The sequence below is a fragment of the Loa loa genome (genome assembly GCF_000183805.2).
Source record: "Loa loa unplaced genomic scaffold supercont3.20, whole genome shotgun sequence".
Classification (NCBI taxonomy): domain Eukaryota; kingdom Metazoa; phylum Nematoda; class Chromadorea; order Rhabditida; family Onchocercidae; genus Loa; species Loa loa.
Genome location: NW_018108200.1, coordinates 33,626 through 45,406, shown reverse-complemented (window position 1 = coordinate 45,406; position 11,781 = coordinate 33,626). Strand labels below are relative to the sequence as shown.

General features: G+C 27.3%; 2 protein-coding genes across 2 annotated transcripts; both read right to left on the bottom strand.

Annotated features, from left to right (window-relative positions):
* Positions 1 to 1,147: 1,147 nt before the first annotated feature.
* On the bottom strand, positions 1,148 to 5,762 carry LOAG_03944 (hypothetical protein; the record flags this gene model as incomplete). Its single annotated transcript, XM_020446460.1, has 11 exons — positions 1,148 to 1,324; positions 1,482 to 1,625; positions 1,839 to 2,114; positions 2,671 to 2,750; positions 2,942 to 3,047; positions 3,284 to 3,357; positions 3,513 to 3,577; positions 3,953 to 4,016; positions 4,294 to 4,379; positions 4,674 to 4,809; positions 5,670 to 5,762. 9 exons carry the CDS (start codon positions 5,760 to 5,762, stop codon positions 1,976 to 1,978), a joined length of 843 nt encoding a protein of 280 aa, XP_020303203.1. The 3' UTR covers positions 1,148 to 1,324; positions 1,482 to 1,625; positions 1,839 to 1,975.
* A 1,175-nt stretch (positions 5,763 to 6,937) lies between these two features.
* LOAG_03943 (hypothetical protein) lies at positions 6,938 to 11,568 on the bottom strand (the record flags this gene model as incomplete). The annotated part of the gene is made up of 9 exons (XM_003139480.1): positions 6,938 to 7,063; positions 7,403 to 7,531; positions 8,113 to 8,230; positions 8,361 to 8,422; positions 8,983 to 9,093; positions 9,743 to 9,955; positions 10,102 to 10,228; positions 11,283 to 11,481; positions 11,556 to 11,568. 9 exons carry the CDS (start codon positions 11,566 to 11,568, stop codon positions 6,938 to 6,940), a joined length of 1,098 nt encoding a protein of 365 aa, XP_003139528.1.
* Positions 11,569 to 11,781: the final 213 nt, after the last annotated feature.

Here is an 11,781-nt window from a genome sequence, read left to right as displayed (position 1 = left end):
GGGTAATTATGTTATATTTATCATCCTTTGATATAATTTCTCCATAATGTAAATAAAAGATATCTTTGGGAATGTATAATAAATTTCTGTGATGTTAAATCTTCTGGAAATTGTTTCTTCTTTTCTAATTTCTTTTTTATATTTCACTTTTTTCTTTTTATACTGCTACTTACATAATTTACTCCTTTCTTACTGTTATTTCATTTTCCATTATTGTTTTTGACTTTGCTGTACATGTTACTATTGATCATATTCTATCCATCCAAATTCACGCAATCATCTATAAACACAGATGCACGCATGCATGCATACACATATACATACGTACGTATATATTAGAATTGACGGGCATTGGTAAATAGAATTCATCAATGGGAGTAATTCTGAAAATTAAACTCCACGAGTTTAATTAAACTTCATAATATGATGTAATGGGTAAATGGAAATGATTAGGTCTTAAAATGAAGTGCTAAGACGTGAATATAAACAAAATACGGACATATCTATGTGATATTAGAGTTCGTAGTATCAGAAGTGATTGGAACGACATCCAAATTGGACTAGCAAGTTAAATATTTGTCAATATTGAAAAGAAAAAAAGACCGAGAAGATAAATTCTATTATCAAATGCAACCTGGACTATCATAGTTGATCACCGAAGGTTTGATCATATCTAATCGAACATCTATGCTATCAACAATAAAACACAGCATAATAATGTATTGAAATGATTGGATCAATTCAGATGGATTGGTTTTGTTAGGATATTATAAAAGTAGAATAAGATCATATTTTATGAAAAAAATTTGAATATAAATTTTCTCTTGACGTTAAGAATTAAGTTTTGTTGTCAACTTTCGACGTATATATATCGAATAGGAATGAAGTCGATAGAAATTTAGTTAAAACTTTAAATTGCCACATGAAATAGTATGAAATAGTATTTGAAAACATATTATGAAAGTTCGGAAGTGAAAATTCCATTTCAACTGATATTTGCTTTTATCAACGAGTGCTAAAACTGGTATTGCAAAGTTTTATATTCATGAGTATGAACATAATTGCATATAATTTATGCTACGGTTTATGTACTGACTGTTTGAAAAAAAGAAAAAATTTAACTTATTTACACTTTAGAAAACAAACAGCACAGATTTGTTACGCAACTAACAAAACGATAGAGTTAATCAAGGTGTGCGCGTGACATCTTAAAACGTGAAACACCTCGAGATGAGCCATCTTTCGAAGGCATTATAACTGGTATTGATTCGGTGCTTCCATCATTATCAGGTGGATGCCTCTCCAAAACTTTACCCGTAAATGCCTAGAATGAAATAAACATTTTCAAGTATACAATCATTTACAAGAGAGTAATCTTTATACAATCATTTACAAGAGAGTTATCTTTTTATAATTAATACCAACATGATTTACTTGAAAAATTGTTAGGAATTTAAAAATTAATTCAAATAAGAATTCACATGTTCAGAAACCGGTACAATCTCTTTCCAATTTTCTGATTCAACAGCAGCTAAAGCATCAACATCAACCGGTGATTTTTCATTAAAATTGCGCAAAATGGAACGTGGCAAAGGACATGAGAAACGTGGATCGCCATTTATAATCTGAAAAATTTTGAAAATTCCAATAAACATTTTTAGAGTCTTACATCATACCAAAGCTATTACTTTCTATTTCTTCTTTCAATATAATCACACGAATAAGACAAAATCTTTCATTCTCAAAATTTACAAGAAACAGTTCTGATTAATACAACAAATGATCATAGGATATTATATTAAAGAATTAATTAATAATAATAAGCAATATTTACTAACCATTTTCGGTTCATTTTCATGAAGTGGTATTCCTGAATCCGGTGATGAAATTGGTGTTATATTAGCTGAATAAGCTTCATCTTCACTCTTGAAACGAACTGTACGCCGTATTTTTTGAGATTCATTATTTGCATCCTTTAACACCATCTGAGTAATATTTTCCGTCCCATTACATATCGTTTCCGTTTTTTCTTTTCTTGTTTCTCTCCCAACAAACTGTTACTAACTGTATCTTCGTTATTTTCCAGAGAAACATCATCCGAATCAAGGCTACTGCTGAAATTACTGTCTAATTAATTATGTTTAAGAATAATTCAAAATAACACATTTAATAAATTCAGTAATTTACTAAATTATTGTAGCCCAAATAGACATTACTATTCTATTTATAATCAAAAGATTTGCCAGACAGTCGAACGATATATGATTTAAATAGTAAATAATAAATAGAATGAGTAAATGTCTACTTTTGTTTTTCGCTTTTTTGATAAATTATGACAGATATGTAGTGGCTCGTAAGAGTTAGTAACGACGCTCAAATAATGCCACTATTGATTAAAGCGTTGTAGGTTTCATTCTCATCTCAAATGACGAGAATGAAAGCTATATTCCCCAATGGTTAAATTTCATTTGGCAATATGATGCTACTTGCAGCTCGTGTTCAACATGAGCTTGAATTACATGCTTCTTGCACTACACATTAAAAAACAGCAATTACTCCAATGTAATATTCGATGCGATTCAACACCCATCCGAAAATGAAGATGAATACATGATAATTAAGTAGATAATTAAGCATACTACCATTATTTCAAACTATAAAACAGCTCACCTATAATTACTTTCTAATTCACCTGCTTCCTCTTCTTGCCTTTCAAGCTCATCCAATCGTGCTAGCAATTTCTGGTAATCCTAAATTTTAATTCATTTTTTTTTGCATTTTACCCTTAATAAAAAATCATTCTTTGAAAGAGATTGAAAAAAATATTTTTTGACATCTATAACAGTTAGAGAAAACAAAGCTCTCATCTTCAAATTATACACAATCAATTTATAAAGTCTATTTTGTAAAGAACAAAAGAAAAAAAAAATTGTGCTCTGACCGCAGGAAAATTTTTGATTTTTCCATCAAATCCTTCGGTAATTTTTTCATCGTAATCTTCGGTTTCATCCCGTTTCTCACTTGTTTTCGTGCATAAATACTCAGAACTAAAAAAAGAAAAAATTGGAAAAAAATGCAGGAATAAAAACAAAATCACTCATCAAACTGCTTTAAGAATGTTTTACTGGAATGAGGTGTACTGTGTATTAATTAAGAAAGACGAATATGAGAAACTTTAAAAAGAATACAAAAGAAAACTAACATAAGACAGTAAAAAAGCCTTTAACCTACCGTTACAATGATCGATGAAAAAAAAAGAAACGATAAATTCGTAAACATTTACTTCGCTAATTCACTAATTGTCTCAGTTATATCTTTCATTTTATTTATTCTTTCATCTTTTCGTTCGAAATCTTCCTGAAGTAAAAATCTTTGCAATTCACACAGAATAAGAAAAAAGTAAGTTTAACATCATATCGCCTAATTAACATTCTCACCTTTCAAAGCTACTCACTTTTACAAATATATTTCAAGCTTTATACTCCAAATTGTCCTTAATAAATAATGCTCACCTCAGCATTGCATTCTCCTTCTTGTTTCTCTTGTTGCAAATGATCCCTTTTACGCATCAGTCTAACTAAAATGTTATGTTAGCGAAGTAAAAAAGGGAATCGCATCATAATCTACGGTATTAGATTGGAGTAAAGGAAAAACGATTTTCAACTATTACCATATCAATTGGTTAATGAATGAAACTTGCAGAATAAAGTTCATCTCAATCAAAATTTAATCAAAGGACATCATTGCTATTGATAGCTATGCTTAATATTACCTATTACTCTTAACTAATAAATGTCTCATGATATTTATAAATGAATCGATAGATTTAAGCATTCTATTGAAAATTTGCATAAAATATGTAGAGTGTTTCAAACTTCGTATGATGAAAGAAAAAATTAATAATATTACAATCAAGGATGATCATTTCTATTAGAAGTGATGACAAACTTACACTTCTTTTCTTCTTCATACTTTGCTTCATCAAATGGTTCCCGTATTTCAACTTGCTCTCTTTTCTGCAAACAAATTATAAATGATATTTTACGATGCCGTTCTCGCGAAGTATTATAAATTTTAAGCAAAGAAAAAGATAGAATCACTCTGGGAATTTAAAGTAAACTAGTAGGACTGTGTATAATACAAGATTTTATTAGCAAATTATACATTAATCATATATCAGGTTAGAAATAGTTTCGACGATTACGCAAGTTTCACTGGCACTGATCGTTACAATCATATAAAAACTTATCGCACAATCTTTCCACGTCGAGAAATAACTTTGAAATAACTTACCAAATTAAATAATTCACTACCAAATTTTATTTGTGTTAAAGCACGCCTCCTCTGTTCTTCGAAATCGTTGATAATTTTTTGGATAACTGAAAATGAATCTTCAAATTACGCCTTATTTAAACAATTTCATCTCGTTAGTACATAATAAAAAACAACTGTTTAATGTTTTAGTATATCAATTACAACTGTTCATATTATAGCACCTGTTTTCCCATATATTTATTTCTTATTACTGTATGCTACGTTGTTGCAATCTTCCTAATCTCGTAATTTAATATGCAATACATAACAAGCAGTCATAAAAGTAACTGATAATCAAATAAGGGTCAGAAATTATTGTTTTTTTTAACAATGATCTATTTTATGACAAATAAACTTGCAAGATATTCGGCGATCAATAATTCCACATGCATGAAAGCATGAGCAAACTGAGAAATAATTATCACCAAGTAAAACCATTACTTTATTGGTATGTACAATGCGACCAGGCATAAAACCCACTTTACCCAATGGAACCTGGAATTGAAATAATCCAATACATGATATGAATCTATATTTTTAATGAAAAAATTCAAGTGATATTTTAATATCATTTAATAAGCCTTCAGTACCACAGCGCGTATAATTTGGTGAAATTATCAATTCATGTATGCCATACTTTTATAAAAAGGGAGAAACCATTAATTTACGTACGGCATATCTTAATGAAAAATTTATGAAAAATTATAATAAAGTGTTATTCCACTAAAAAAATGCAGGAAAAATTTCCCTACGTTAACATTATGTCTAAGCTTCTTTGGTAGATCTTCGAGATGTTTTTGTAATTTTCTGTAACTTTCAATCTCTTCTTTTCTCTTGCTATTTCTGTGTCACATAATGTTATTTCCTGAAAAAAAAAGAATCTCCGAATTCCTTTTTTTTATTTACCAAGATATCATAAACTTTGATCTTGTTTTCAGTTGATGTAATGATATAAAGTCCAATTCATTACTGTTCTATGAAATTCAATAGTGACAGTTTTGAAAAATTACAGTTAGCTTCGATAGCTTCAACAAAGCATTAGAAACTGTATTTGATTGTTCGCTTGAGGATCAAATGTTAGTCAATTAAAAGTTAATTACCCAAAATTTCCGATAGTTTCTACCTGAGTGACAAATATAATAAACTACTGTAAGTTTCAAATCATCAACCTTTTTATGAAAATGAAACATGACCATTCTTAATTGACAATTGGAGTAAGTTTCAGAAATGTATCGTAGTAAATGAGAACAATTATGATATTTTGACCCTTGTCCCTTTTCTTTTTAAATGAAATTAAAAAAAAAATAATTTCCCTCTTTTTCTTTTCCTTCAAAAATATCATAATAAAATAAAACCTTATCAATCGATTCCTTCATGTGACTCAATTTTGTCGTTTCAGTACAATCATACCATTTGTTCATCGGATAAATCTCATCTATCTTATCCATTACTGTAAAAATTTGTCATTTATTTACCGATAATCAACAATTTTTTCCTTTTTTTTATTCGCTAATTATCTTATTAGTTAGCTATTTTCTACTCATCATTCAACTTCAACTATTTCATCCACTTTCCTATCAACAAAAAAGAAAAAAAGTACAGAACAATTATCAACATGAAACTTGATTGAATGACTGACTGACAATAAATAATCAATGATAATAATAAAAATAGTAATAATAATAACAAAAATAAAATAATAATAATAATAATAATAATAATAACAATAGTGATAATAATAGTAATAATAATAATAATAATAGTAAGTATTATTATTATTACAATGTTGAGCTTTCTTTTTAATTTGGCCATTATATAAATCCAAAAATGCTAAAAATAACAAACGTTTTAAGCATAATTATCTATTGTTTTGCTTGATATGAATAATTTCTGAGTGAAAAAAAGCTATAAAACTAGTAACAGATATGTTTAAAAAAAATCACTGTGATTCAAAGCAAATATTGATTTGATATTTTCAATCATCCAACATTTCTCATATCAGTATCATTTGCGAATGAAAAAAATGCAAAGCATCTCGTAAATCATTTAAATCATTACTTTATCATCATAAAAACATAAACAAAAATAAAAAGGAAGACATTTTAATTTTAAAGGAAGACATAAACAAAAAAATAAAATGAGGTGGCATCAAAAGGTTTTTTGTAAACATTAATAAGCTTAAAAAACTTGAGCCATTTTGTTTAAATTTCCGCCATTCTTATGCATTTTTTTTCATTTTCTTTATCTTCATTTTTAGAGTTATCTCTTTTCGATTATTCTTCATCCTATTCCCACATTTAATTTTCATTATCACATTAACGACACTATTATTATACAAACTTTTTTGTATACATTATGATGTAGCAAAAGTTAAATATCAAAAAGAGTAAAGATCGAAAACAAAAAAAAAGGAAATCAATCATTAATTTCCCTCCTCCCCCTCCTTCTTTCCTCTATTCTCATAGTTCTTTCTTATTTTCTCCCGGTTCTTTCAAAGTTTTAGAAAATTTTCAACTTTATATGTGAGACTATTTCCATTATAAACATGTCTATCTCATCACAACACTACAATTAATTAACAATAACAATACACAATGTATAAAACATCATCGATTAATATTTCCTATTCATGACTAATACTGCTGCTGCTGCTATGGCTACTATCGCCTATGATAAGATCAGCAACTGTTTCAGCACAACCCCATCCTAAAGTTAAACCATGTCCGCCATGACCATAATTGTGTACAATCTGAAAAAGAAGAAATTCGAATCTAACAATTCAATTCGAAAAACTCTAAGATAACACATAACCTTCGGCATAACAAATCAACATATGTGGATCAGTAATCAATTTTGAAAGATAAATCTAATCTTGCAAATCAATGACTGAATGATTATTTACAAATTACTAAGCCACAATTTTGTAGGAAGTACTGCCATGGATCAGATGACTTCACGTTAGATGATTAGGTCCCATATGTCGTTTTGAAATTGAACGACATTCGATGAAGCAGCCAATATGCTAATTTAAGAAAACTGAACATTCTTTGATGTTGTTGTTATTGTTGACGACAATAATGCAACGAACCTTAACTATTTTCTCGATGGAATTTTTCTCGAGTTTTGGATCTTGGTATCGAATCGTTGTCATTTCCAATCGAATGCCACCTTTTCGACCCGGTCTCAAACCAGACCATTCATTTAAAATAGTTGCACCCTATGAAATGACAGTTATCCATCACTTTGCCAATTAATTTTACTATTTTGGATTGAGTTTAAAAATGGATGAATCGATAATTCTAGACCAAGAGAGCTAATTAATGTACTCTATCTCATTAATATAGCTACTATTTTATAGCCCAGATTCATTATATTATAAGCTTTAGATTAAGCAAACTAAACTCAGCAATATTTACTTACTTAATTATGCTTAATTATGCCATAATAATCAGTTAAAGTGGATTAGATACAGCTGAATGTGATACAGTAGGATCTCAGCTGGATTTTCTTAGTAGGATCGCAGTTAAATTTCTTTTCCAAGACTCATATTACGATTTAAAAAAAAGAGCAAACGATAAAAAATACATCAAATGATAAAAAAATGATAGAAATATATCTATTTGTATTAATTAATACGTCTATACTTACATACCTTTACCAATTATTATTTAAGTGGCAAAAAAAGTGGAAAAAATGCATATTCAGAAAATATTTAACAAATAATTAACTAATTTAAAGTTTTCATTATTAAAATTTTGACAAAATAACTTGTCAACTTTTCACATATTTTATACTTACTTTCATTGCTGGCTGCAATCGATAGTAACGATTAAGGATATCAGTCCGATCAGCGGGTGTAATTTCAAGATCATACCTACCAGCCTGTTTCACAGATCCAATAAAGACTTTATCCGTACTGAAAGCACAAAAGCAATAAGCATGATAATTAGAATTTGATCTGCTATGATATAATATCTACAGAAGAACAATAATTATGCAAAGGAAATAATAGATGAAAAAAACGGAAAAAAAGAATGAAAACTAACGTTGGTATAGAAAATGTTTCAAATCCTTTATATAGAAAATGTTTATGCCATGTTGCATTAACCTAAAATAATAGTATACGAAAAAATTTTTGGATTGTAAAATTGTTCGAATGTAATAAAAAAAGAAAATTTAAGTAACGACAAACTAACAGAATAAGAAATAACCTCATATTTAACCAAATATCAAATATATTTCTAAGTCATTCTACTGCAAAATTTGACTTTTCTTTTCAGAAAAAAGAGGCATATGACACAAGAATATCCCATTGATGTAGGAGCATGTTCATGCAAACTATTTATTCTTTTATTAAAATTCAATCTCATAACTAAAATATGATATGAAAATGATAACAACATTTTAGCAAGGAAGTATTATGATAAGGTAATAATGTTATCAATTAAAACAAAAAAAGTTATCACGCACTAGATTAATTAAAGTTATGTGATTAAAATTATTGCAAGCTTTCCATAAAATGAACTAAAAAGGCATTCTCGATTGATTCATCATTAGCCTATAAAAAACTATATGTAGTATTTCATTTCATCAAATTGCACTAATTTAATTTACGCAAACAAGCTCAGATATAAACCGGTTTTCTTGAATGTATATCTAAAATATTACTTCAAATATAATGCCTCGTATCGGAAACATATTCTTGTCATCACCATCACCTGCTACTTTACCACCATTTAATCCTGCACAATTTACGATAACATCAAATTCATCGAAGAGCTATAAATAATCAAAAATTATTTATTTAATTTGAAACTAATTCTGCTTGTTTTATTACTACATCATTTCAAATAAATTTAAGAATGATAAATATAAGATAAAAATACCATTATTTGGGAATATTTTAATACGCATTTTATTGTTACAAGACCAATGACTTTTTGATTATATCCTCATCCATATTTCGTAATTACAATGAACAAAGTAAAAGAAAACGATAATAATTGGTGAAAAAAAATGAAAGAAATAAAAGGATAAAAAGAAATAATCTCAATTTCACATGATATCTATGTCACAAAAAAAAAGAGAAAAAAGTTTTTTGATTATATTCATCTCAATTGTAATTGCAATTTTTAATTCTAATTAATTATTTTCCTTTTCAACTAAATTTCACTTAATCAATTAAGAAAAAATATTTTCAGACTTTCTTAAATCAAAACTTTTGATCATATTGTCCAAATTTTAATTACAATTAATTTTAAATTTCAATCAAGCATTTTATTCCTTTACTTAAATTTCATTTAATCAGTGATTAATTTCAGGACTTCACGAATTAAAATTCTTCATTTATCCTACTATTAATCTAATATAATATATAATATTTCAAATGAATATTAATTTAAATTAGGAAATGAAAATGTTAACTTACATCTCTAACTGTATTAATATGACGTTGTATAAAACGTACACCTTTTGCTAGTAATTGTTTTTTCATCCATGGTACATATTTACCTCCTTCTGTGGTATATGTTGTAAAATGTATCGCAAATATACGACCATTTTCATCTTGATCAGCAAACTGTTGCATTTCATGTTCTCGAAGATAACGAAAATTGTAAACAACATCACCATAAATTTCATCCTTTAAAATAATTTTGATAATCTTACTAAAATTTAATACGAAAAGTTTTTGTCATATTCCGAAAAAGAAAAGAAAAATCAATTCTGACAAATTTCAAGGAAAAAGAGAAAAACATAAATTTCTGAAAAAAAATTAAATTACAGAACTTGTTCAACAAGTTCTGTCAAATTTGTTGATAAAATATGTCCGGATAATAAATTAACACCGGATATTTCCCCACCATATTCTCGAAATAATTTAGCATAACGAGGAAATGATCGTTTACCGTAAGCTCTAAAAAATAAGAATAATAAATAAATAAGGAAAAAGAAAGGAAGTGACGGATTTGAATTTGAAAAATAAACTTAAAATTTTTTTTCAATTATTAAAAATGGTAATTAGATAATAACCATAATACAGAATTTTTTTCGTTTTAGTTTATGTAAAACTTACAATAATAATAAGTAATCAAAATATTTCAATACATTACATGTACTGTATGAAAAGAATTTGTAAATTATTTAGAACATTTGCAATGAAATTTTGTTTTAAACTATAATTAATTTCATTTTCTTTACATTACTCAATTAACCAATATGTTTTTTTTCTACTTATATGCATAATTTACTATCTTCTAATTGATTTTTTCATTTCCACATCCATTCCCCGTTCTTATCATTTTCATTAAGGAATCATTCCAGAAATAAAAAAAAAAAGACAAATCGCATTAATCAGCTTGACATATATTCCACATACCACAAACTTCAGTTTTTTTTCCCCATTTTTGATCGATTTGTTTCGGAATTTTTGATTGAAAATTGACTCAGCAAGATAAACAACTCTCTCTCTTTCTCGAATTTATTTCATTTTCTTTCAAACTTTACATATTTCATAGCTAAATTAATTGAATACTGTTTAGTTAATTTCAAATGCTTAAACCACTCATATAGTTACTTACTATAAAGTAAACTTTTCAACTGAAACACATTAAATTCATATTGGATTCTAATTTACATAATATATGTAAAAGACACTTCTTTTTTCACTTTTTCGATAACATTGAAATTATCAAGCAGAAAACTTGTTGACTTAATAATTTCAATTTCATATGTAAAAAAAAAAAAAAAAAAAAAAAAAAGAAAAAGAAACACGTTTAGGTATGTAGTAAAAGCAATATGCAATAATTGGAGAAAAAAAAAAGAACAAAAACGAAAGAAAAATGAAACGAAAGATATCATGATAGGAATTTAAATTGTGATGACAAATGAAGGGATGAAAATTACGAAGTGAAAAATAAAGAAATCCTTTAATTTCCTTCCCTTTTTTTTTTGGCCATATTTAAACAAACCTGTTTTCAAGTGTGTCAACTCGAAACAAGCCAGCAGGGCCAAAAGTAACAGTCTGTTCAAATGGTACATTATAAAAGACTGTAATATTAAGACTTGGATCACGTTCAATTAGCGCCAAAGCTGATGATGCTCCAGAAGCACCTTCACCAATAATTGCCACAGATGTACGACGGCGAATTTCTTCACCATCGACTAATACTTGAAAGAAATTTTTCTTTTTTTTTCTTTTTTAATGTTTATTTCTAACGAATATAAACCATATTTGAAAAAACCATAATAAACCATATTTTTTATAAAACACCATATTTGCTCGTTTTCATTCACATCAGTTATTTGTTGACTGATTAATTAATTCGGTACTTATTTGGTAAAATTAAAAACCCATATGCTGCAAGAATAAATAAAAATATATATATTATTTTGTTATATAATTAGAAAATATCCAAATCTGATACATATTTTTGTTATTTAACTAAAATTTATTACCTTATAAGCAAA